This window comes from Symphalangus syndactylus, chromosome 13 (genome assembly GCF_028878055.3).
Source record: "Symphalangus syndactylus isolate Jambi chromosome 13, NHGRI_mSymSyn1-v2.1_pri, whole genome shotgun sequence".
NCBI classification, from domain to species: Eukaryota; Metazoa; Chordata; class Mammalia; order Primates; family Hylobatidae; genus Symphalangus; species Symphalangus syndactylus.
The window spans coordinates 115,888,903-115,915,572 of NC_072435.2; the positions used below are offsets into that span (position 1 = coordinate 115,888,903).

The 26,670-nt window shown below is 54.4% G+C and overlaps 1 protein-coding gene across 12 annotated transcripts in view; it reads right to left on the minus strand.

The window, feature by feature from the left end:
* Positions 1-7,603: 7,603 nt before the first annotated feature.
* The window catches only part of PXN (paxillin), a 57,826-nt gene continuing 38,759 nt past the window's right edge, over positions 7,604-26,670 (minus strand). For 2 of the 12 annotated variants that reach the window (XM_055237152.2, XM_063614654.1), the window contains 11 exons: positions 21,156-21,382; positions 20,723-20,838; positions 19,858-19,994; positions 19,544-19,745; positions 18,620-18,755; positions 12,737-12,838; positions 12,278-12,448; positions 12,001-12,174; positions 11,310-11,391; positions 11,015-11,163; positions 7,604-9,738 (listed from right to left, as the gene is read on the minus strand). In XM_055237152.2, coding sequence (XP_055093127.1) covers positions 9,472-9,738; positions 11,015-11,163; positions 11,310-11,391; positions 12,001-12,174; positions 12,278-12,448; positions 12,737-12,838; positions 18,620-18,755; positions 19,544-19,745; positions 19,858-19,994; positions 20,723-20,838; positions 21,156-21,382 — 1,763 coding nt within the window. In that variant the 3' untranslated portion in view covers positions 7,604-9,471. Of the gene's footprint in view, positions 9,739-11,014; positions 11,164-11,309; positions 11,392-12,000; positions 12,175-12,277; positions 12,449-12,736; positions 12,839-13,449; positions 13,759-13,960; positions 14,294-16,197; positions 17,086-18,619; positions 18,756-19,543; positions 19,746-19,857; positions 19,995-20,722; positions 20,839-21,155; positions 21,383-26,670 lie in introns of all 12 variants that reach the window. The other 10 variants (XM_063614655.1, XM_063614653.1, XM_055237153.2 and 7 more) reach the window with 8 other exon arrangements.

Consider the following 26,670-nt stretch of genomic DNA (forward strand, 5'->3'; position numbering starts at 1 on the left):
GGACTACAGGCGCCCGCCACCATGCTCGGCTAATTTTTTTTTTTTTTTTTTTTTTTTGTATTTTTAGTAAAGACGGGGTTTCACCGTGTTAGCCAGGATGGTCTCGATCTCCTGATCTCGTGATCCGCCCGCCTCGGCCTCCCAAAGTGCTGGGATGACAGGCGTGAGCCACCACGCCCGGCCTCAGAATGGTCTCGTCTTCTCTAGTTTTTCCTCCTACCGAAACAGAGGGATCCTTTAAAATCTGGCCGGGCACGGTGGCTCACGCCTATACTCCCAGCACTTTGGGAGGACGAGGCGGGTGGGTCACCTGAGGTCAGGAGTTCGAGACTAGCCTGGCCAACATGGCAAAACCCCGTCTCTACTAAAAATACAAAAATTAGCGGAGTGGGGTGGCGCACGCCTGTGATCCCAGCTACTCAGGAGGCTGAGGCAGGAGAATCGCTTGAACTCGGGAGCTGTGAGCTCTGCAGTGAGCTGAGATCGCAACATTGCACTCCAGCCTCGGTGACAGAGTCTCCGTCTCAAAAAAAAAAAAACAAAAAAAACCTAAGTCAGCTCATCTCCTTATCTGCTCAAAACTTTCCGTTTCCTACAGAGTAAAAACCTAAAACCTAAACTACCTACAAGGCCCTACCTATCTGTCCCTCACACCCACTCTGATCATCTTAGATGTTTTCCTCATGACTTATTTGCTTTCCACCCAGATGATGCTCTGCTGCTTTTCCAGAGCAGGCTTTACTTGGGGGCTTTTGCTTTGGCCATTCCCGCTTCCTAGAAAACTAGCCAACAAACATCCGTAGAATAATTCACCTCCATCAAATCTTTCCTTTTTTTTTTTTTTTGAGAAGAAGTCTCACTCGGCCGGGCGCGGTGGCTCACGCTTGTAATCCCAGCACTTTGGGAGGCCGAGGCGGGCGGATCACGAGGTCAGGAGATCGAGACCACGGTGAAACCCCGTCTCTACTAAAAATACAAAAAAAAAATTAGCCGGGCGTGGTGGCGGGCGCCTGTAGTCCCAGCTACTCGGAGAGGCTGAGGCAGGAGAATGGCGTGAACCCGGGAGGCGGAGCTTGCAGTGAGCCGAGATTGTGCCACTGCACTCCAGCCTGGGCGACAGAGCGAGACTCCGTCTCAAAAAAAAAAAAAAAAAAAAAAAAAAAAGAAGTCTCACTCTGTTGCCCAGGCTAGAGTGCAGTGGAGCAATCTCAGTTCATTGCAGCCTTGACCTCCCAGGCTGAAGTGATCCTCCCACCTCAGCCTCCCAAGGTTGGACCCTCCCACCTCAGCCTCCCTGTAGCTAGGACTACAGGCGCACACCACCACGCCAGGCTAATTTTTTGTACTTTTTGTATAGATGGGGTTTCGCCATGTTGCCCAGGCTGATGTCAAACTCCTGGACTCAAGCAATCCTCCCACCCTGGCCTCCTAAATTGCTGGGATTACAAGAATTGAGGCACCTTGCCCAACCCTGAGATCTCTTTTTTTTTTTTCACTAAAACCTATGGAATTATGTATTAAACGATCCCCAAAGAATCAGCTATTTCAAAATTAAAAATTATTACAAAGAGCTTCATACATCATGTTATATCCTATATCACACACCATAAAACTGTCAGAAGTAGGCCGGATGCAGGGGCTCATGCCTGTAATCCCAGCATGTTGGGAGGCTGAGGCGGGCAGATCACAAGGTCAAGAGATCCAGACCATCCTGGCTAACACGGTGAAACCCTGTCTCTACTAAAAAACACAAAAGATTAGCCAGGAGTGGTGGCATGAGCTTGTAATTCCAGCTACTCGGGAGGCTGAGACAGGAGAATCGCTTGAACTCAGGAGGCGGAGGTTGCAGTGAGCTGAGATCGCGCCACTGTACTCCAGCCTGGGCAACAGAGCAAGATTCCGTCTCAAAAAAAAAAAAAAAAAAAAAGTTAGAAGTAGCTTGATTTCACATTATTGTTATTTCTTTTCTTTTTTTCTTTTTTCTTTTTTTTTTTTTTGAGACGGAATTTCACTCTTGTTGCCCAGGGTAGAGTGCAATGGTGTAATCTCGGCTCACCACAACCTCCGCTTCCCGGGTTCAAGTGATTCTCCTGCCACGGCCTCCCGAGTAGCTGGGATTGTAGGCATGTGCCACCATGCCTGGCTAATTTTGCATTTTTAGTAGAGACGGGGTTTTTCCATTTTGGTCATGTTGGTCTCGAACTCTTGAACTCAGGTGATCTGCCCAGCTCAGCCTCCCAAAGTGCTGGGATTACAGGCGTGAGCCACTGTGCCTGGCCTGGGGCCTCTTTTATTTGTCTTCTTGGCTATCTGTGTTCCATGGGAAGGATAGAAAATAACATGAATGAGATTTAAATGCTCTGTTTTGACAGGTTATGAAGATTCCAATCATGCCGGGCGCGGTGGCTCACGCCTGTAATCCCAGCACTTTGGGAGGCCGAGGCGGGCGGATCACGAGGTCAGGAGATCGAGACCATCCTGGCTAACACGGTGAAACCCCGTCTCCACTAAAAATACAAAAAATTAGCCAGGCATGGTGGCGGGCGCTTGTAGTCCCAGCTACTCAGGAGGCTGAGGCAGGAGAATGGCGTGAACCCAGGAGGCTGAGCTTGCAGTGCGCTGAGATTATGCCACTGCACTCCAGCCTGGGCGACAGAGCGAGACTCCATCTCAATAAATAAATAAATAAATAAATAAATAAAGTTGTATTGGGACATAGCCTTGCTCACCTATTCATTTACACATGTCTATGGCTGTCACAAGTGAGTGGTTGCAACAGAGACTGTATAATCCCCAAAGCTTAAAATATCAACTATTTAGAGCGAGACTCCGTCACAAAAGAAAAGAAAAGAAAAAAGGAAAGAAAGTAACTACAGAAAGTCATATAGCAACAAAACTCTCCAGGAAGGTATTTATTAGGATACCTGTTACAAGAGGCAGTGTGTATCGTAGAATGAGCATCAACTCTGAACCTAGATTTGACCCATATTTCTGCTGTTTATTGGGCCGAACAAACCTTGCCTCACAGAGTTATTATCAGGGTTAAATGTTATGATCTAACTCAACAGTCCCCAACCTTTTTGGCACCAGGGACCAGTTTTGTGGAAGACAGTTTTTCCACAGACACCGGGGTCAGAAGGGAATGTGATTTGGGGATGAAACTTCTACCTCAGATCGATCATCAGGCATTAGATTCTCATAAGGAGCACACAACCTAGATCCCTCATACGCAGTTTGCAATAGGGTTCTCGCTCCTGTGAGAATCTAATGCTGCTGCTGATCTGACGGGACGACGAGCTCACTCACTCGCCTGCTGCTTGCCTCCTGGTGTGCGGCCCAGTTCCTAACAGGCCACGGACCAGTACTGGTCCTTGGCCTGAGAGTTAGGTACCCCGATCTAACTGACAATACTTCGTACTCACTAAACTGTCGTGTTCTTCCTTCCAGTCTCTGTCTTCATCGTTTCCTGCACTGATCTGAGCACATCGTAAGCACAAGACCTGGACACCTTTACAATAAGAAGTAGCACCTGTCTGGAACTATATCTTGACTCTCACTGGTGCTTTTCCTTTGGTTGATGCAAAGCTTTTGAATCCTTTAGGGAGATGCCATTGTGAGTATCTATGGTACTATGCTACTAGTATCTATGATCATTGGGAGTATCTATGGTACTATGATACTACTATCTATGATCATTGTGTCTATGATAGTCTCCTGTGCCTTCAAAATCTTTGCCTTCTCCATAGAACTTTCCCAACTAGCTTGTAAGATCCAAAAGTGTGAGACACACTGATCCAGAACATTCAGGGAGTGTAGTGAGGGGAAGGAAATATAAATTGTCTCGTCAGCAGTTATTTTTTATTTTATTTTTTTTGAGACGGAGCCTCGCTCTGTCACCCAGGCTGGAGTGCAATGGCGCAATCTCAGTTCACTGCAACCTCCGCCTCCTGGGTTCAAGCAATTCTTCTGCCTCAGTCTCCAGAGTAGCTGGGATTACAGGCACCCACCACCATACCCAGCTAATTTTTTGTATTTTTAGTAGAGACAGGGTTTCACCATGTTTGCCAGGCTAGTCTTGGACTCCTGACCTCAAGTGATCTGTTGGCCTCGGCCTCCCAAAGTTCTGGGGTTACAGGCATGAGCCACCATGCCCAGCCAGCAGTTATGTTTTGATGGCCTTTTGAGAACGGAAGCCTGTGTGGGTTCTGTTGTCTGCATTGCTGTGGATCCTGAAAGGTGTTCTGTTGGCACTGGGCGCTGAGCCAGGGGCAGGCTGTGGTGGTCCAATGTTCAGTTGGCATATTTCCACTTGTACTTCAGGCGCCCAACTTCCGCCATAGCCTAGGGCTTCAGTCTTCACCCTGAGATCCCTGGTTCCATCAAGATGCTCAGCTCCATTCGGCAACCCGCGGACACCCGAGATCTCTTTTTAATGGCAATGTATTACTGCACACTTCGTATTGTCCTAAGTACTCTGTGCACATTACTGAAGCTAATCTTTGCCAACAATCCTCTGAGGAGATACAGTACTGTCAGTACTCCCATTTTATCGATGAGAATACTCACAGGAAGGTTAAATAATTTGCCCAAGTCTCTCAGCCAGTAAGTGATGGCTTTAGAACTGAAATCTAGGAGGAAGTTCAAAGCCCCTGGGCCTCACTGTGCTATACAGTCCCTTCCAAACCCTGAGTCGGCCTCCCTCTGAATGCTCTTTTCCAAGTATATACATATGCACAAGGTACATTTTCAAGGACCTCCTGGCTCTGATGATATAAATATCATTTCTAATTGTAGTACATCAGTATAACGGAATACCATGAAGCCATTAGAAAATGGTACAGATCTATATTTATTGACATGGGAAAATATCCACAAAGCAAAGCGAAAAGCAAATTATAATGAAATATACCATACCTGGCCGGGCATGGTGGCTCACACCTGTAATCCCAGCACTTTGGGAGGTCGAGGAGGGTGGATCACTTGAGGTCAGGAGTTCAAGACCAGCCTGGCCAACATGGAGAAGCCCCGTCTCTACTAAAAGTATAAAAATTAGCCTGGCGCCGGGCGCGGTGGCTCACGCTTGTAATCCCAGCACTTTGGGAGGCCGAGGGGGGCTGATCACGAGGTCAGGAGATCGAGACCACAGTGAAACCCTGTCTCTACTAAAAAAATACAAAAAATTAGCCGGGCGTGGTGGCGGGCGCCTGTAGTCCCAGCTACTCGGAGAGGCTGAGGCAGGAGAATGGCGTGAACCCGGGAGGCGGAGCTTGCAGTGAGCCGAGACTGCGCCACTGCACTCCAGCCTGGGCGACAGAGCGAGACTCCATCTAAAAAAAAAAAAAAAAAATTAGCCTGGCATGGTGGCGGGTGCCTGTAATCCCAGCTACTTAGGAGGCTGAGGCAGGAGAATCGCTTGAACCTGGGGGGCGGAGGTTGCAGTGAGCCAAGATCGCGCCACTGCACTCCAACCTGGGTGACAGAGTGAGATGCCATCTCAAAAAAAAAAAAAAAGAAAAAAAAAGAAATATACCATACCCATTTCTAGAAATAAAATAAATCCAATATGGGCTGGAAGAGTAAACTAAGTTATTCTCTTAAACTCCTGGGCTCAAATGATCCTCCCACCTTGGCCTCCCAAAATGCTAGGATTACAGGCATGAGCCACAGAGCCTGGCCCCCTCATTCTCTTTGGGTGAGCGTTGAAGGTAATTTTCACTTCTGAGCTCACTATAGCACGCGAAGGGTTTAAACTAGAATTCGACATGCTGCTTTTGGAGAACCGTTCCAAAGAACAGGGAAGCTGTGAAGACACAGCTCAAGGTTAAACAAAGCTGCCCGGGAAGCTCTAGGACAAGCTTGTCCAATCCATGGCCTGTGGGCCACATGTGGCCCAGAACAGCTTTGAATTTGGCCTAATGCAAATTTGTAAACTTTCTTTTCTTTTTTTTTTTTTTTTTTTTGAGACGGAGTCTTGCTCTCTTGCCCAGGCTGGAGTGCAGTGGCGCGATCTCGGCTCCCTACAAGCTCCGCCTCCCGGGTTCATGCCATCCTCCTGCCTCAGCCTCCTGAGTAGCTGGGATTATAGGCACCCACCACCACACCCGGCTAATTTTTTTGTATTTTTAGTAGAGACGGGATTTCACCCTGTTAGCCAGGATGGTCTCGATCTCCTAACCTCATGATCCGCCCGTCTCAGCCTCCCAAAGTGCTGGGATTACAGGACAAATTTGGAAACTTCCTTAAAACATTATGAGATTTGTGATTTTATTATTATTATTTTTTTAGCTCATCAGCTATCATTAGTGTATTTTATGTGTGGCCCAAGACAATTCTTCTTTTTCCAACATGGCCCCAGAAAGCCAAAAGATTGGACACCCAGCTGGGCGTGGTGGCCTATGCCTGTAATCCCAGCACTTTGGGAGGTCGAGGCAGGCAGATCACTTGAGATCAGCAGTTCCAGACCAGCCTGGCCAACATGGCGAAACCCTGGTTCTACTAAAAATACAAAAATTACCCGGGTGTGGTGGTGGGCACCTGTAATCCCAGCTACTTGAGAGGCTGAGGCATGATAATTTCTTGAACCCAGGAGGTAGAGGCTGCAGTGAACCGAGATCATGCCACTACACTCTAGCTTGGATGACAGAGTGAGGAGACTCCATCTCAGAAAAAAAAAAAAAAAAAAAAAGCCAGGAGTAGTGGCTTACGCCTGTAATCCCAGCATTTTGGGAGGCCAAGGCAGATCACTTGAGATCAGGAGTTTGAGACCAGCCTGGCCAACATGGTGAAACCCTGGCTCTACTAAAAATACAAAAATTAGCCGGGTGTGGTGGCGGCTGCCTGTAATCCTAGCTACTCGGGAGGCTGAGGTAGGAGGATCGCTTAAACCTGGGAGGCGGAGGTTGCAGTGAACCAAGATCATGCCGCTGTACTCCAGCCTGGGCAGAGTGAGACTCTATCTCCAGAAAAAAAAAAATTTGGACATCCCTGCTCTAGGGCCTAGGACTGGAGCTCTGGATCTGACCGGAGCAAAGAGGAAGCACACAAATCCGGACATGGCGATGAAGAGGCAGTAGAGACCCATCCTCAACTGTAAGTAGCTGCCTGCAGCAGGGAAGGGGCTAACCCAAGTTGTGTGGGCTCAGGCACAGCCGTGTCTGGTTCAGTGCAGGAACACAGGCAGAGGCAAGCCCTGGGTCCGCGTCATGGCTCTGCCCTCACTCAGATTGCCTTGTACATGTAGGTTCTTGTCTTGGAGCCTCTTTCCCTACTTCTAAATGAGTGGAAAGCCACCCACAGGCCGCTGTGAGTGAGGATGCCCTTGGTAAACCCAGGTGATCACACCTTGGGCAGGCCCTGCCCCACAGGGCCCCATCCCACTGCTCCCCAGCCTGTCCTCACCAACTGCCCAGGCAAGAGCAAAGCCCACGGGGAGGACCTGTGACCACAGGCAAGGACCACGGACCCCAGCCCCAGGGATTTTGACCTCAGGAAAGGAAACATCCACAATTTGCCCTCCATCTGGTGACCCAGCTGCATCTGGGGTGGGTTTGGTCTCTGCTGGGACCATGAGGTTCAGACCACCAAGAAACAGCACTAGCACAGGTGAAAATCATGGGCAAACTTTATTGGCATAAATCACAGGAATTGAAATGGGAAAAGCCAGGTTAGAAGTTTACAGAGAAAAAATAAAATCAAAATCAAATTTTCAAATAACCATTGACTCAGAGAATGGACCCCAGAAACCCCAGTCCCTCTTGGGGAGGGTCTAGGGTGGGTCACTATAAACAGAGCGGTAAGGCCTGTGGGTGAAAGTGGAGACATCAGACCTTTGGAGGGGCCAGGCTGACCTTCCCCCACAAAGGAGGGACCCTCTTCAGCACACTCGGCTGCTGCCAGAAGGCCAGTGGAGTGGTTTGGACTCTGACCGTTAGACCCCGGTGGGGCCCCTTTCTCTTGATCAGGAGCCCAAGGCCTGGCTCCTCTTTCATCCTCGGTAAAGAGCTCTGGGGGGTTTTGCCAGAGCAGCCTGTCCCTCTGCCCCAAATCCTATCAGGCTCCCTTATGACCTTCTTTCCAGACCCCCTAAGTGCCGATCCCACCTGTGAAAGGGGAGGAGCAGATCTGGGGAGAGCAGATCTGGGGAAGGGATATGCCCAGAGGAAATCAACAAGACCAAAGAGACATCAGAGTCCTGATGGCCAAAATCAGACAACAGCTTTCCTGAGAAGGCAGAAGAGAGAGCCCCACAGAAGCGGTGGGGGCTCGGAAGGTTCAGTGGGTTCACAGGGGAGCAGAGGCTCCTGAGGGCTTACTCAGACAAGCAGCAGCCCCCCAAAACATACTTCCCCTTCTCCCACAGAAACAGAACAGATGAAGTTCAGAATTCTAGGCCCAAAAGGGTGCAACACCCTTCAACCAGTTTCAGTGAAGAGCTTGCTGGCCAGGGAAGTAAAGGAGTTTCCAAATACAGCAGTTTATAAAAACAGTCCTGGTGAGCTATGAAGTGAAAGAGGGGGAGTCACAGAGCTGCTCCAAGTTCACCTGCTTGTGCTAAGAAAAAATAAAATACAAATTGCTTCCCCACCCCAACCCTCAGTACAAAGCAAACTTCACACCAGAGCCACCATCAGCGACAGGCCCAGTGGTGGTGGACGAGGAAGAGAATACAAAAGGGAACGTCTTTAAAATCTCTTCAAAATCATTTTGTATAGAGAAGTAAAAGCAACTCAGGTGATATGAATTCAAACCTCAGTGTAGAAATCTATCAAAGTCGGTACAGTGTCCAGGCACGCCGTCCCGGAGACGGAGGAAGTGACTAGAAAACATTATTGCTGGAGAGGCTTTTCTCAGTAGAACCAGAGCAGGTATAAAAGGGGAGGGCGGGTCTAAAAGGCAGGGGCAGTCGCCAGGCCTAGGGCACTGGAAGGGTAGGAGGAGCACAGAGAACCTTCCATGGCCCCTTGGGTTCTCTGCCTTTGGATGGATGGATTTATGCTGGCATTGTCTGGAGGGAGCCCGGTGTCCCCCAATAATCACAGAACGAAGACAATTAGGTCGGGGGAGGAATAAGGATAAAAAGAGACCCCAACAGACCCTGCCTGCCCTTCCCTGCCCCCTGGCTGCACTGCTAAAATATGAGGAAGAGATGGCTCCAGTGTGGGGTGCTGGCCAGGCCAGTTCATGGGGACGTACGTGGGCTGGGGTGGAGCCCCCAGCCTCTACCCCTGGGGAAGATGGAGAGTGGGCAGCCTAGGGAGAGCTGCAGGAGGGAGGAGGGGGCCCAGAGGCTCTGGCAGGGGTGAAGACAAGCAGGGGGACCCCTCACGGCCCTCTGTCCATCCCGCACCAGCGGAGGACAAGGGTTCCAGTTTCAGTCGGGCTTACCCCTTCACCCCCGGGCGAAGTCTCTGGGTCACAGTAGCAGTTGGGGATGCTGGCTGGGGAAGGGGGACAGAGACAGGGGCAGGGCGTCTAGCAGAAGAGCTTGAGGAAGCAGTTCTGACAGTAAGGCTTGTCGTTCTGCTCCTTGAAGGTGCCCTTGTTGAGCTGCTTGAGGCAGAAGGCACAGACGAAGTGCTCGGGGTGGAACTTCTTGGCCATGGCGGTGATGCAGCGGCCGGTGATGGGCTTCTGGCAGCCGGAGCACAGCGAGCCGCGCCGCTCGTGGTAGTGCACCTCACAGTAGGGCTGCCCATCATGCTCGAAGAAGCTGCCGTTGACGAATGGCGTGAAGCATTCCTGCCAGGCAGAGAGAGGGGCTCAGGGAGGTGTCCATCGGGCTAGAGCAGCACCCAGTGTGATGGGGCCGAGATGGGCATAGTGGGCACACTCGGAGTGACTCCTACTTGCTAGGCATTTCCTATGTGCCATGTTGTCCTAAACGCTTATTTTTCGTTTTTATTTTATTAAATTTTTTTTGTAGAGATGGGGGTCTCACTATATTGCCCGTGCTGGTCAAACGCGGCCTCCGGCAATCCTCCCACCTCGGCTTCCCACAGTGCTGGGATTATTTAGTTCTCCCAACAGGAGAGGCAACTGAGGCACACAGGTGAAGTAACTTGCCCAGGGTCATGCGGCTACTGAGTTCACAGCCTGGATCCATACACAGGTCTGACTCCTGAGCACTTAGCCAGGTGGCTGTAACAGTGTTCCCAGAAACACAGGTGTGACGCTGGTCTGTAGTCAAACTCTGCCTCCTAGATTCTCATTGGAGATTCACATCACATATAGATAGAAAAGCCTCTGAGAGGGGCTGGGTGAGGTGGCTCACACCTGTAATCCCAGCACTTTGGGAGGCCAAGGGAGGCGGATCACCTGAGGTCGGGAGTTCAAGACCAGCCTGGCCAACATGGTGAAACCCCGTCTCTACTAAAAAATTAGCCAGGCATGGGGGCGTGTGCCTGTAATCTCAGCTACTTGGGAGGCTGAGGCGGGAGAATCACTGGAACCCAGGAGGCGGAGGTTACAGTCAGCCAAGATCGTGCCACTGCACTCCAGTCTGGGCAACAGAGTGAGACTCCGTCTCAAAAAAAAAAAAAAAAAAAAAAAAAGAAAAGAAAAGGCTCTGAGAAGTCCTGCAGGGAACAGTGTTTCCCAAACTCATTTGGTCAGAGAGCCCTTGTTGAATCATTAATAACCCCTGTGGGGCCCCCAGAATGCAGTGGTTTTGGAAACCACTGCCCATTTCTGTTGAGTCTGCTAAATACTCGCATTATCTCATTTAATTCTCACACACTCTCCTCCCCAATAGGAATGGCCCAGGGCCGCTGCACAATAGGAATGGTCCAGGGCTGGACTGGGGGACACGCCTACCTTGCTCCTGATTTGTCCCAGCCTCAGTACAAACCCTGGCCCAGGACCTACTGGACTGGAGGAAGGAGATCCCCTGCCTGCTCCCCCAATTAATAACCCCAGATGAGGCCTCTGAGCTGGATCCAGACAGCACAATGAGGAAGACCCCTCTCTCCCCACTGCCTGCTCCTCGCCCCTCCAGATGTGGTCAGAGGCTCCTTACCCGGCACACGAAGCACTCAGGATGCCACAGCGTGTTGAGGGCTGAGATATAGTTCTCCAGGATGGCCCGGGCGCAGCCGCCACACTTGGGTGCAAACATGTCGAAGTAGTCTTTGCGGCAGTAGGCCTTGCCGTCCTTCTCGTGGAACCCTGGGGAGCGGGGGTTTTGGAGGCACAGTTCATTCCAGCTTCCAGAAGTGGAGCCACTCTGACTCCAACCTCAGCAGCATCTCCCACCCCCACCTCCCTGGCCCTCCTAAGAGGCAGTGGGTCAGTCCGCCGGTCCAGCCCAGTACCTTCGGGACCAAAGAAGGCTCCACACTGGGCACAGAAGAAGTGTTCAGGGTGCCACGTCCGGTCAAGGGCTGTCACCACTTTCTGTGAAGCAAAGTGTGGGATCAAGGCTGAGCTCTGGGCAGATCTCACAACTGAGACGCCTAGCAAGGCCATCCTTCCACCCGCAGCTCATAGCCATAGACAGAGCAAAACACTCCCAAGATGGGGGTCTCTCCTAACGGTGCTGCCAATGCCTCTAAGAATTCAGAGTTACTCAGGATGGGACAAGCCAGACACACACCCTCTCCTCTAATCCTCACCCCAAGTAGAGGGCACAAGTTCTACTGTGAGTCCCATTTTATAAGTGAAGAAACCTAAGCTCAGAGAGGCCAGGCATTTCCTAAGTTCACAGAGCAGTAGAGTGAGGCTGCTGGCATCCAACTCCATTTATCTCCTCAGGGCTCCTGAGTCCTGGGAGTCTCCATAGAAGGGAATCGAGATGGGAGCTGAAGGGAGGTGAGGCTGCCCGATGCACATCGGGACAGGCTGTGGTTCAGATGTGGGTGTGAATCCGGCCCCACTGTTCCCTATCCCTGTGAGCCTCGGGCATGTGACCTCTCTCAGCCTCCCACGGCACCCCCTGCACGCTCAGAGGACTGCGGTGAAGCTGGAATGAGTGGAAGCGGGCGCAGTGCCGGATGAGGAACTCACATCCAGGATGGGGCCGTTGCAGTAGTAGCAGCGTGGGGAGAAGAGGTTGTGGTAGTCCTTTTCACAGTAGGGCTGTCCATCCCGCTCGAAGAAGTTCCGTGATCCGATCTCCTCCTGGCAGTGGGTGCAGACGAAGTGCTCGGGGTGCCACGTCTTCCCCATGGCGGTCACAACCTGAGGAGGAGATGGAATGCGGTCCAGGGCCTCGGCCAGCCCCGGAGCACCCCCGCCCCTGCAGGAGTCCACTGGCCACAACCCTGCCCACTCCCCTCATCACCTGCCCGGCGATGGGCTTCTTGCAGGCCCCGCAGACTCCTTTGGCGACCGTGGCGACCCCCAGCTTGTTCAGGTCGGACTGCAGGCTCCCCAGCATGCTGTCTAGCTGGCTCCCGGGCTTCGGGGGCCCCACAGGGGGTGAGCTGCTCCCTGTCTTCCCCTGGGCCATGAACTGTGGAGACAGGGAAGGGGCTGGTCAGGACTACTGAGGCTCAGGGTACGGTGTCTGGCAGCACGGGGATGGGGGTACTTTTCTCCCTCCTGGACAGATGAGCTGATGGAGACAAGAAGTACAACCTCCTCCAGGGACCAGGAGCCCTAAAGTGGGAGTGACGTCAGCAGGACTCCTGGTGGTCACAGGGGCCCACTGGGGTCAGAAAGGCTCAGGGCACCCAGCAGGCATGGCCAAGCCCAGGGACAGCACGACACGCAGGACACCCAGCCCAGCCTTGGCACTGACCCCTCCCTCGTCCTGCCCTCCGGGGCTGCTCCGCCCGCCGTCCCGAGGCCAGCCGGCCGCCCAGCACCGCTCCCCATCCGCTCTTTGCTCCAGGCCCTGGATCTTAGATAGGGGAAGAGATGAGGATAAGAAATCTTTTTTAAAAATTAAGAAAGAATACAAGACCTTGTCACTGGACTAAAAGGGAATCTAGGATGAGATCTGAGGGTTTCTCCCCCACCGGCAGGACCAAAATTGGGGGAAAAAATCTGGAGAAAAAGAGCCCTGAGAGAGAGGCCCAGGGAGAAAGGAAGAAGGACAGGGAGAGGAGTCAACCAAAGGCAGAGGACATGGCAAGGGGAGGCGGCTGGGCTCAGTGATGAGGCCTCACGGCGCTGGGCCTGGGGGCTGGAAGGGAGGAGACAGGTTTCTGGTCTCCCTTCTGGAGTGGCTTCCTTCCTCGATGGGAGCCCGGGGCAGTACCAAGGACCAGTCGAGGAAGGAGCAGACATGGGTGGACCCACAGAAAAGCAAGAGGGCAGCGGACCTTCTGAGTGGGGGAAGACCGGGGTCAAGGTTTAAGGCAGGACTGTGGTTACTGTGCTGGGGCTTGTGGACGGAGGGATGGAGGGTATCTGAGTGTGTGTGTGTGTGTGCACATGTGTGTCTGCAGAGTGGGGGATGGTTCAGGCATTAGGACGGGACAGAAAGGGAGGGGCTCCTTTAAGGCCTGCCTGCATCGGGGGGAAGAGCGGGTCCTCATCGGTCTGGCAGCCCACGGACCTCATGGTGTGGGGTGCAGGAGTGGGAAGGGCAGGGCCCTGTACCCCCTCATCATGGGGCTCTTCCCCTGCACTCTGGACCCCAGAAAAACCACAGGTATAAGCTGAGGGCCCCAGGGGGGAGGAGGCGAGCAGGCTGGGCAGGGGAGAAGAGCTGCTGGCCGCGGCGTCTGTGCGATGCTGGAGCAAAGGGACAGAAGGAGAAGCCAGGACAGAGATGGTTCTTCTCAGGGGAATGGGAGAGCCAGGAGGGAAGACAACCTGGGGAGAAGAAAGGAGGGAGAGCGATGAGGAAGAAATCGCCAGCTCAGCCCACAGGGGTGGGGGGACCTCCCCAGGCTCCCCCTGGGCCTTCCCACTCTGCACCAAGAGTGGGGCCAGTCTTCCAAGGTCACAGGAGGCAAGAAACCCCCACCCTCTCCCCAGATCTCCCCTCCAGCCAGCACTGGGGCCAGGGAAGAACCTGAACCCCAGGTGCTTGGCTCTGGCCCAGCCCCAGCCATGGGCATCTCCTCGCCACCTTCTCTATGAGCTGCCCCCCGGCCCGCTTCCCACGTGGCTGCACAGTGATGATGATGCCCTCGGTCAGCCAGTCCTGGGCAGAGGGCCCCGCTGCCTCCGCCGGCTCCTCTGCCTCAGGCTGGATGCCCAGCCGCCCCTGCAGCTCTGCGATGAGCTGTTCCTGGGATGGGGTCCTGCTCAAGGTGGCAGGGTCCAGCCGGCGGCGAGGGGAGGGCTCCCGGGACATGGGGTGTGCGTGGCCCGTCTCCCGGCTCCTCCTGATCACAGATCGGATCTAGGGGGAGGGGGAGGGGAGGCTGTCACCATCCCACTCCCAGCTTGCACGACGCTGCTCAGGCCACACTCAGATGCCTCAGGAGAGGGAGCACAAAAGAAAACCACCAAAGAGCCAAGCGGAGGTGGGTGGAGGCACGGGGAGGGGGCAGATTGGACCAGCGGAGGTGGGTGGAGGCATGCGGAGGGGGCAGATCGGACTGGCTCCAGAAGCACAGGCTGCGAGTGAGACCTCTGACCCAGCATTCACCTCCAAGTTGGCCACTGACCTTGGGCAAGGCACTTAAGTGCCATGGGCCTCAGCTTCCTCTTCCTTAAAATGGAACCACAAGATTTTCTTGGCTTACCGCACAGGGTTTGCACAAGAATTATTCCAGAGGATGTAAGCGCATGCCATTGACAAGGCATACGACTTTTTTTAATTTATCATAGAAAAAGTCTTTCCTTCCAGGAACTTTTTTTGGGGGGGGACAGAGTCTTGCTCTGTCGCCCAGGCTGGAGTGCAGTGGAGCGATGTGGTCTCACTGCAACCTCCGCCTCCTGGGTTCAAGAGATTCTCCCGCCTCAGCCTCCTGAGTAGCTGGGATTAAAGGCATGCACCACCACGCCTGGCTAATTTTTGTATTTTTTTTTTTAGTAGAGACGGAGTTTCACCATGTTGGTTAGGCTGGTCTCAAACTCCTAACCTCGTGATCAGCCTGCCTCGGCCTCCCAAAGTGCTGGGATTACAGGCGTGAGCCACCGTGCTCAGCTAACCAGGAACTTTTTTAACTAGTTTTTTTTCTTATTTATATTATTATGCTAATATTATATTATGCTATTATACTTGTTGGTAGTGTTTTGGGGGTTTTTGGTTGTTTCGTTTTGTTTTCCAAAGAGGCATAAAGCTTGGGGGATTTTTTTTTTTTTTTGAGACAGTGTCTTGCTTTGTTGCTCGGGCTGAGTGCAGTGGTGCGATCACAACTCACTGCAGCCTCAAACTCCTGGGCTCAAGCGATCCTCTTGCCTCAGCCTCCCAAAGTGCTGGGATTACAGGCATAAGCCACTGTGCCAGGGTGAGGCATAAAGTTTTTTGTTTTTTTTGTTTTTTGAGACCGAGTTTTGCTCTTGTTACCCAGGCTGGAGTGCAATGGCGTGATCTTGGCTCACCGCAACCTCTGCGTCCCGGGTTCAAGTGATTCTCCTGCCTCACCCTCCCGAGTAGCTGGGATTACAGGCATGCACCACTATGCCCAGCTAATCTTTTTGTATTTTTAGTAGAGATGGGGTTTCTCCATGTTGGTCAGGCTGGTCTCGAACTCCCAACCTCAGGTGATCTGCCCGCCTCGGCCTCCCAAAGTGCTGGGATTACAGGCATGAGCCACCATGCCCGGCCCGGCATAAAGTTTTAATTAAGCAAAAAGCAAGTAATAAAAGTACTGTCAGCCACGGCCTATTGAGGGACCACATGCTGTGTTCGAAACACTTTCCAGGAATTATCTCATTTAGGTCTCTGGACAATCTTGATGGAAATTCTCCCCACTTTACAGATGAGAAAACTGAGGCTGAGGGAGGGGGTTGCCCAAGGTCACAGAGGTAGCAAGTGTTAGACATGTGGTTTGTATCTAGGTCTATCTGGTTCCAAAGTCCATGCTTCTAACCATTTCACCACATCAGAATGTCAAGGCCAGCTCATCTGAAAGGAAAAAGCCTTAACAAAGCAAAAGGTGGGTTGAGGCTATGAGAAATGCCGGGTCCACAGAGCCCACTGCCAAGTGCTGACTGTCAGGTCCAGCCACAGTGTCTCAGCATTTTCTGCCCAAGCAGACATGCGCAGAGTGGGAGGCTGCATGCATTTAGCGAGGAGCGGCCCACACTCAGACCCGCCAAGGGCCATGCCCAGCAGCCATGCGAGCTGGCGCCTGCCTGGCCAGAGGTGGAAATCCTCTCCGTGGTGCTGGGTGTGCCCATGGCCATGGCACATGGAAGCTCTGGCTGTTCCTTCCCGGCCTGGGTGGCAGCTTCGGTGGTGCCCTCTGGGCTCCTTGGGGTTTCAGGTCCCTGGGTTGGCCTGGCCACACTTCCCCTCTCGGTCATCTTTGCACCTAGCTGCTCCATGGTAACTGAGGCAGGGGAGCTGCTTCCCAGCCTCCCTGGCTCTGGCCTTGGCCTCTCCTGCTGTAGGCCGTGTTCCTCCGTGAGAGTCCAGGTATCTGGGAAGATGGCCTGCCGGTCCACTGCCACTACAGCTGGCTCTGCTACTTCTTGGAAGCTTCGAGCAGCTCCAGAGGGGGGCATTCTCTCAGGCCTGAATACCTCCGAAGCCCATGGCTGCTCCCATGTGGCAGCCAAGGCCTCCTCTGGGCACGAAGGGCTGGCTGGTGGCCCCTGGGGCTCCCCAGGCTCCTGGAGAGCTATACTTCCAGCACAGGGTACAGTGTGGCAGCGGGGAGCCCCAGAGAGCTCACTTGTGATGGTCGGCAGGTGCCTCCAATCTCGACCCTGGCTCTCTGTGCTCACTGCCCACAGAGAACCCTCCACAGAGGGAGACCTTGAGTTGAGGGTGTCAGGCATCACCCCAAGACCAGCCAAATCAAGCCAGCTGGGGGCTACAGGAGGTAGAAGGCCTCGTCCACTCTGCTCAGTACAAGGGAACTCCGGAGTGTGGCCCTGGCCTCGAGGGGAAGGTGTAGTGGTGAGTGGCAGAAATACAGATGGCATGGGAGGAGGAGAAGGAGGAAGGGAGCAGTATGAGGATGGAGCAGAGCTGGACAGCAGCCCCGGGGCACTCAGAGCCACAGTGGAGGAGCTGGTCTGGAGGAGAAGAGAGAAAGGCAGAGGGGAGACGAGAGAGAGAGATGAGGGGAGTGAGGATGGCTGCACCCTGCAGGAGGTGGGCACGGCCTTAGGGCTGACCAAGGTGGCTGCAAAGCTGACGCACAGGACTGACCCTTGAAGGAGACCCAGACCCCAAAAAGGCTTCCCTGGGCTTCATGTGCTTAGCCCTCACCAAACCCAAGCAAGAGAAAGCAGCCACCAAGCTGTGCCTGTGGAGCCACCCAGGGAGGGTATGAGAAAGAAAGACCACGGTGAGGTGGACACATGGGGAGCCAGGTGGCTGGGAAGACAGCCCCAGGCACAAATGGAGGGAGAGCCAGCCCCAGGGGGCTGCTGAGCCCGCCTCGGACACTGGCCCAATTCGGCCATGTCCCTCTGGACAATCCCAGCTTTCCTACACCCCAAGTCCTCTACGTCTTCCAAGTCCTTGCTCCAGGGATCTGACTAAAACCACTGCTGCTTCTCCTGGCATCAGGACACAGGATGTCTGAGAAAACGGCAGCCTTAAAAGCACTGGGGCACAGCTCCCTCAGGCCAGGCCCTGAATCCAACTTACTTGCTTCTGACCATGGCTGCTCAGAACCATTGGCCTGGAGCTGGAACTACAGCACGCAAGGGCCACAGGGCCAGGCTCAACCCTCCACCCCAGCCACACTCCCATCTCCCACCATGAAACCTCAGCTGAAGGGAGGCTAGGAGACACCGTCAGGGCGAAGGGTGCAGGGACCGTTCACTCCCCTCTCATATTCCCTAGGTCATGCCCCAAAGGTCTCCAGCTGACCCACGTGGAAGTGTGAAGTCAGCAACTGCTGATGAGTTCTGTCAATATTAATCCCCATGGAAACACTGAATCCTCTAAATTAAACATCTCAGGCCTGGCAGGACTGGGGAGGCCCGGCAGGGGAGGGGAAGGGCAGGTACCTTGTGCAAGGCTGGCCCCATGGTTTCCCACAGACACACTCATGGGAACTCAGAGGCCCTGGAGGGTGAGAGGGAAGGATGGGAGAAGGGTAGCAAGGGAGGCTTGTGGATTCAGGATCAGAGGCAGAAAGAAAGAGGATGTGTTGAGGACAGCTAGCGTGGGAGATGGGGCTCCAGGGCAAATGACCTCCCAGGCACAGGCTCCCAAGTCCCACATGGCCCAGCAGAGAATGCTCTCCCCCACCCAGAGCAGCCATCAACACAAGGTTCTTTGTCCCAGCGTCCCAGCCTCCTGATCCCCTCGACCTGAGTGGCTGGGAGCACCCAGGGAGGAAGGAATGTCCCAGCCGAGCACTTCTCCAGCTTGTCTGCCTTCACTGGCTACTGCAATCCTCAGGCAGGCTGACCTGGCCCTCCCTCCCCTGTCTCCTGGCATCACAGCAAGGCCAGGGCATGACAGTGTCCCTGGCTCAGGGGCAAGGCACCCAAACACTGAGATGCTAAGGTCCAGCTACCCACACTGAGGTAAGGGAGGAGAAGGATGAGGGAGGGGCGGCAGGGCAGGGAAGATGGAGGGTTCACAGGGCACCTTGAAATCCGACAGCGAAGCCATCAGCTCATCCAGCTCCCTGGTGGCAGAGGAGGCCGAGATGCGCGTCTGCTGTTGGGTGGAGGTGACACGCTGTGGGCTGCTCATCTCGCCCTGGTTCACAGTGATGGCAGGGCTGCAGGGTGGGCACGGCATCAGTGGGGAGCCCAGAGTCGGCCCCACACTTCCGGGGGATCAAATCGACCTCTCACCTCGGACACTGGGGTCTCACCATCCCCAACCCCAGGGAGGCCCACCAGCTCCCAGTCTCTCCTGGGGACCCATCATTGGGTCAGAAGAAAGGGCAGTTCAGTGGCACCAGGAAGTGCCAGGAAGACTCCTCTAGCCCCCAGCCCAAGTGAAAGCTGGCCTATGAAACAAGCCCAAGCGCCCTATGTTTCCTCCACAACACTGGACATGGAGGTGAGGCTACTGCAGTAACAATGGCACTGGTAAGAGCTTGCGTGTTGGGCACTCACCATGGGTGCCACGCACTACACACCAGAAACCATTCCAAGCACTTTACAGAGATTACTGGTTCTCACCCTTATTGAGGTAGGTGGTCTTATTCCAGTGATCCCATAAGTTCTTGTCCCATTTTACAGATGGGAAAACTAAGGCTTGAGAGCTGACAGTAACTGTCAGAGCCAAGATGTGAACCCCACTGTGTGGCCCCAAAGCCTGTGCTAAGAGCTGCTAAGCTCCAGGCGCCCTCGGCGTGCACAATGTCTGTCCTTTCTGACTGGCAGTGACTGGCTGAAGGCAGGGATGGTGTCCATGTGACTCACCACTATCCCCCCAGTGCCTGGCAAACGGCAGACACGGGAGGGAATGGGTGATACCAGGGCTAAGGGGACGGACACTGGACCCGGGCCAGGCTGGGCCAGCCCTTCCCCACCTGGGGAGAGCCCAGTGGGTACTCACACGGGGCTGGGCACGGAGCTCTCCAGTTCATCCAAGAGACTTTCCACACTGGGCCGCACGTCCTCCAGGCCCTGGCCCCCATTCCGCTTAGGCTTCTCTTTCGTCAGGGGCCCAGTTTTGCCTCCCAAGGGGCTGTTAGTCTCTGGGACACCATAGTGGGGGCTCAGGGCCCCAGGAAGCGGGGGGCTTGAGTTGGCCTCATCTTGCAGAGAGGAGAGAAAAAGGCTGCTCAGCCCTTGAGCCCTCCTGGGATCTAGAGGTCAGCAGATGGGCCCTGGGCCCTGGTAGACCCTGCCCCAGGGACCCGGTCCTACCTGCAGGGAAGCCCGGTGGGTTATGCTGCACAGCGTTCAGTTCCAGCAGCAGGCGGTCGAGTTCAGAAAGGTTGCTGCCCAGGGACGTGCTCATTACGGTGGGTGAAGGCTCGGCTGATTTCTGCTTGTTGGGGAAGCTTTGAGAGGCAAAGGAAAGAAGACAGTGAGAGATGCTCTCTGGCCTTGTACTGGCTTGGCAGTTCCCAGATTCCCAAGGAGAACAAGGCAGAGGAGATGCGAAGTCTTCCCCTGCAAGAGGACAGAGGGTACGGAAGGGATGTGGTAAGAAGAGGGGAGGAGGCCGGGCGCGGTGGCTCACGCCTGTAATCCCAGCATTTTGGGAGGCAGAGGCGGGCGGATCATGAGGTCAGGAGATCGAGACAATACTGGCTAACACAGTGAAACCCCGTCTCTACTAAAAATACAAAAAAATTAGCTGGGCGTGGTGGCGGGCGCCTGTAGTCCCAGCTACTCGGGAGGCTGAGGCAGGAGAATGGCGTGAACCCGGGAGGCGGAGCTTGCAGTGAGCTGAGATTGCGCCACTGCACTCCAGCCTGGGCGACAGAGCGAGACCCTGTCTCAAAAAAAAAAAAAAAAAAAAAAAAAGAAGAGGGGAGGAAGGAAGTCTTGCTTCAGCAACTCGGCTACACGGAGATGCTGTCATAGCCCAGAATGTCCACTGCATGGAGATGACACTGATGAGGTAGACGGGCCCACCGACAGGCCTTCTGCAGCTTAAACCAGAATAACCCCACAAGGCCCAGTCGCCATGCCTGCTCCCAGGCCTCCGCTGCCTCCCGCCCTGGCCAGGTCCCTGAGATTTCTAAGCAGGAGGGAAGGTGCCCTGGGCAGACTGGGGCAGTACCTGTAGACGTGCTCCTCCTCACCCACTCGGGAGCACGGAGAGCCAACGCCGTCCTGAGGGTTGGAGACACTGGAAGTTTTGGCACTGGAGCCGTACACAGGTGATGAGGACTGAGACTGCGAGAAGGAGAATGCTCAGAGGCTACCCCGAGGGGAGAAAAAGGAACAGGGGCCAGGAGCAGCTCCAGTCACCCCCAGGAGGCTCCTGCCCACAGCCAGTCTCACCAGGGAATTTCCACAGTCGGGCCAGGAGACCTGTGATTAACCACTTGGTCACTGCTCCACTCACGTGGTGAGTGGGAAGAGCAGTGTCTGGTTGGGAAGGGTCAACTGCCCCAATTCCACTCCATCCCCTGGCTCCCTAAGCCCCTGCCAGGTAAGTTCCCTCTGTCCCCCAGCCTTCTTGGCCTTCTCAGCCACTGTCCCCGCCTCACCTGCTGGTGGATGAATCGGGAGCCGCTGGGCTGCCACTGGTCTAAGGGGTCAAGGATTGTGCCATTGAGGGCCTCGCTGGATGGGGGTGGGGGGACGGGGGGTGGCACAGCAATCTCCTGGTATGTGTGGTTTCCAGTTGGGTATGAGTAGGGGGTCTCCTCCGACAAGAACACAGGCCGTTTAGAGATGTGGGAGGTGGTAGACTCCAAGTCCGCCAGCAGGGCGTCTGCAAAGAGAAGGCACGGGGAGCAGGTGAGAACCGGGATCCTGGGGACTCTCCCATGGCAGGGCCCTCCCTGCCTGCACCTCATGAGTTAACGCCTTCTAGCACCTGCCCCACCCATGGGAGAAATGACCAGCCTTGGGACAGGAAGCCACCAGCCCCGACCAGCCTAACCAAGAGCCGGCTCCCAAAGCTGACTTCTTCTGGCCACCCAGGACTGAAAGTGCTCTAGAGGCGGGCTCTGGGGCTGCCCTGTGGGATCTCCTACCTCTGGGAGTCAGGCACCTGGCACTGCGTTCCCTCCTGACAGGGCCACGCAGCGGCGAGTGAAGTGCCTGTCTGGAACTCTGAATCTGCAGGGCAACGCGGAGAGAATGGGCGGGAGGGGCCCCACGTCACAGGGAGGGGCCCTGGCAGTGCCAGGCCCTCACTTGATTTCTAAGAGCTTAGGCTTTCTCAGCCCCCGACTGGAGGGGGCACTCAGGATGGTCCCTGCCCTCCTAACCAGGTGGAAGCAGAAGCCCAGGCTCCAGGTTCCTCCTGAGGCTCCAGGCTTATGGGGTAAGGTGTGCGGGGAGGTGGGGGCTGGAGTGAGGCTGGTGCAGCGGTCCCCACCCCCTCAGTGAGCAGGGGGCAAGACTGCTCCATTGGCTGTTTCTGCGGAAGTCTGGCAAGCAGCCCAGCCCCAGAGGCTCCAGGCCCCCACTGTTCTGCTTTTAACAGCGGCAAGGGAGCCAAATCAGCCCTCTAGTGTAAGCTTCCATTACCCTGGCACCTGGCAGCCAACAGGGGGGCCCTAGGCCTCCCCAGTCTCCAGAAAAGAAGGGTATAGATAGAGGGGCAGGAATAGGACCTGCTGACCCCCACCTCCTCCGTCTCCTCCTGGGACCCTCAACAGCCCCACGGCTCAGACAGCCTGGCCCTGGATGCCACACCCTCATTCCTGCCCCGTTCACAACTTGCTTGCTCTCAGCTCCCTGGTAACCTGCTGGGTCCAGGGAGCTGACAGCTTGATCCCTAGCCCTCAGGATAATAAACATCTAAAAAGCAATGGCTGCGTTTATTGCCACTTATCAGTAGCAGGCACACTGCTAGGCATTCTAGCAGCATGTACAAGGTCTCCCTTAATCCCCCTAATACCCCCTGTAGCTGGAATTGATTCTCCCCGCAAGGATGAGGAAAGCGGGCTTGGAGAGGCAGAGGTCAGAGGTGTTTGCTCTGAATAACAAAGCCAGTGAGTGGCACAATTGTCTGACTCCTCAGAAGCCCCAAACCCCAAAAACCTGGCCTGTAAGAGGCCACTATGACTACCAGATGACGCCATACTTAAAGGGTTCAACTTCCTGAATGTTGGAGGCCCAAGCTGTGAGGCCTGCCAGTGTGATCCTTCCTTGTGGCCTTGCTCCCCAGTCCCCCAACCTGTTTTCAGAGGAGGGAATAGAGAAGCAAGGCCCTCACCCAGGGCCTCGGTCTATGGGGCCACACCTTCTCCCAGCTGCTTGTCCTGATCTCCTACCCTCAAGGCTGGCCACACCTACCCTAGGCTCCTGCCCAGATGGACAGACGGGATGTCTGTTCCAAGGCCCAGGACCCCGGGTCTGGTCTCCTGACATCCGAGGAAGTTCAGGTCCTACAGCCTGCCCCGCCCTCTGGGTCCCATGGAGGAGGCCTGGCTTCCTGTCTCTAGCAAACCGGAACTAGAGGGAGTTGGTAGGTATCTAGGTAACGGCAGAAAAGGAACCAGTGTCCAGGCCAATCCCCACGGCCTCTCCAGGGCCACACCTGCTGTCTTGGCTTCATGCAGTGTCCTCATTTCCTCTGGGCCCAATCAGCAATGGGCGGATCCCTCTTTCTCCACCATGGGCAGGGCCAGCTAAGAAACCCCATAGGACTCCCCAGAGCAGGCAATGAATGAGTGCAACCCCGGTAGGGGGCAGGAGCAGCTGCCATCGTTGAAGGCCCACTGGGGCCAGGAGCTTCACCTTTGTTACCTGCCATCCTCACAACGCCACTAGCACAGATGGTAAAACTGCGGTTCAGAGGCAGAGTCACATCCCACACTGCCAAGGCTGGATGAAGTGACAATGCTGGACTCTGAACTCAGGTCTCTTGGACTCCAAACACCCAACAGAAGACAAAACGGTCAGACTTCCTTGTCAAACATTTTGAATCAGGGACTCCACCAAACGCCCGCTCCACCACAATGTGATTCTGAGCCTGGGCTTTTGGTTTATGGATTAGATTCGGGTTTACAATGTCAACAAGCTCTTGGGAGCACAGATCCCTAGGTTGGTGAAGTATTGGTGAGAGGATGCAGTCCTGGGACACAGAGACACAAGATCATTCATTCTGAGGTCGAGCCAGACCTGATTTCAAGTGCCAGCTCCCCTCTCTATGATCCATGCCACAGGGCAAATCGCTCAGCTTCACAGGGCCTGTTTTCTCAGTAAGCTCTTCAATAACTCTGACCTCAAAATACTGGTGTGAGGTTTAAAAGGGCTAGCAGGTACACTGGAAGCTGCAAACATCAGTTGCAAATATCAGGCTCTCCAGACCCAAGTCACTCTGCAGGAGGAAGCTCCATAGCACATTGGAAGCTACAAACATCAGATCTGATTTGCTCTGTAAAATCCAGAGTAAGGTCTTCCTCCAAGGAGAGCAGTGTAGGTAGGATGCAAAGTACTGACTTCTCCTAAGTCTCCTAAGTCTTTTCTGGGTAGAATATGAGCAAAACATGAAAAGGGCAACCTTGAAAAGAAAAGCAAAGTAATAAAGTAACATTCAAAGTGTAGCATGTCCCAGCCTGGGCAAAACAGTGAGAGCCCATCTCTACAAAAAATTTAAAAATTAGCTCGGTGTGGTGGCGCATGCCTATAGTCCCAGCTACTCAGGAGGCTGAGGTGGGAGGATCACTTGAGAACAGGAGTTGGAGACCAGCTTGGGCAACACAGTGAGACCCCATCTCTACAAAAAATTTAAAAATTGCTGGGTGTGGTGATATGCGCCTGTAGTCCCAGTTACTCAGGAGGCTGAGGCAGGAGGATTGCCTGAGCCCAGGAGGTCAAGGCTACAGTGAGCTACAACTGCAGCACTGCACTCTAGCCGGAGTGACGGCGAGACCCTGTCTTAAAAACAAACAAACAAACAAATAAACCATAGAGTGTAGATGTCAGGGAGAAGGCACGTCATTATTCAGTTTTCTCCAAAGTTTTGTCTATTTGAGGGACAGAGAAAAACCCCAGCAAGCCCATCCACCAGCCACAGGGTCTCTGGTATGGCTTCCTCCTCTCTCTCCACCCTTCATCCTCACCTAGTGATTTGGACAGGCAAGGACTAGGCAAGAGGGATAGGGGTTGGTGCCTCCAAACCCCCCACAAACTCCTCAAGAAAGAGAACCAGAAATATAGGAGGCAAGCCAACAGTAGACTCCTAGCTTTACTTTGATTTCCAGTGGGTGCAAATACCTGAGACTTCCCCTTAAGGCTGCAAAATGGTTAAGGGTCAGAGTCCCCTTGCAAGCTCAGCAAATGTCCCCCCTGGCTTGAGCAAACAGAGCCGGCAGACGCTGCACACAGGAGTCCACTTGAAGGCAGAGCCCCATCCCAGCGGGGTCCCCCAGCGTCCAGCTCCAGCCTTTCTCACCATTCTAAATATTCCTTCTACTCATACCCCAAGGAAGGTGTCAGGCTATCCACTCTTCAGAGAAAATGGTACCCACTGAAACCATTCTAGACCAGGAATACACCCTCCCTTCCCACATGCTGGGAGGACAGATTCCAGACACACTGCTCGGAAGTAGTCGGGAGCCCTCATTCAAGCTAAGGAAGGCCTCAAATTTCCTTGGCATTACTCTACTAAGTTTCCAGGTCCAGGCCTGGGGCCCTCCAGACCCAAGTCACCCTGAAGGAGGAAGCTCTCTGGGGCTTCCCAACCACTTTCTGGAGGAAACCCACCCTGAATTCCGCAGGTTTTCTGTCTCTCCGGGCCAGCAAAAGTAGCAACATGAGGAGGTAGGCCAGGCTGTCTCGAAGCTGAGGGCGGGCTAGGTGCAAAGTGCCCAGCGAGCCATGGGCAAAGGCCACGGAGGTATGTCCTGGCTCCGCCCTGGAGAGGAAGGGGTGCAGACTGTCTGCTGCTCCCCACCAGAGGGCACCATTGGCCCGTCGGCTTCCTGCCACTGGGTAACCTCGTGCAATCTTGGATTTTTCTAGCTGGGGAAGACTGGGGAGCCCCTGGCCATGGGCGCAGTGGGGAAGTTTCAATCCTGAGAGAACAAGGCTGAGCTGGAGGAACACAGCAAGCTACTAGGAGGAACACAGGTAGCCTGATATCACTTGAAGGCGCAACCCAAGGGTGACATGCAGGGCTCTGGAGAACCAGAGGGGTGCACGCCCTCGCTTCCAGGGCCCTGTGCAAATGCAGCACCATGTGCGCCCCCATCTGCACCCCATGGCTGCACCTGGTCAGAGCAACAGCATGGAACAGCTGCAGCTTTGGGTCGGGAGGCCCCCCTGGGCAGGTGGCTGGGCAAAACAGCGCACCACGGCCAGGCTGAGAGGAAGAAGCCCTTCCCTGGGCCTCAGCAACTGACTGAGCGTAATCCTTACAACCAGTGGGAGCTGCTGGAGGGTTAAGGTGCAGACACTCTCAGCCCACTGCTCCAAGGAGGAGGGGACCGGTTCGCCTGCATTCCAGGGCAAGTGCTGCAGCTGCGCCCCTCACATTCCTGTACCCACCTAGGGGCTCAGGGTGGAAGGAAACCTGGGTCCCCTTGTACCTACAATGGGGGGATGTCCCCCAGACTGTGGCTCTGGGGACCCGGGTTGATCCACTGACACATGGCACTCAATACCAGATTAAAGAGAATCAATTAAACCCTTCCGCCCCCACCCCCAACTGCAGCATAGAAACAAGCCAGGCTTCTTCCTCCTACCTAAGCCCCTGCCACTTCTTAGTGTGTGATAAAGACTATCAAGACCAGAGGCCTGGAGCTGGACAGGTGCCAAGAGAGAGGAGATAAAGGTCCATCTCTCTGAGGGGGAGGGAGGACCCAGAGCAATTCCATTCTCTCCTCCCAGGCTCTGCGGACTTTCAATGTTACAACTTGTACGGTGAATCCTCAGTCACCTGGGCTCTGCTCAATGGCTGAATTGCTCGGATAGGCTGCTTAACTGCTTTTGTGCCTCAGTTTCCTTGTCTGCCCAATAGGAATTCCACCATTTTACTCACAGGATTGGGACTACATGAGAAAAATAGATATAAAGTGCTGACTTAGCACAGTGCCTGGAATA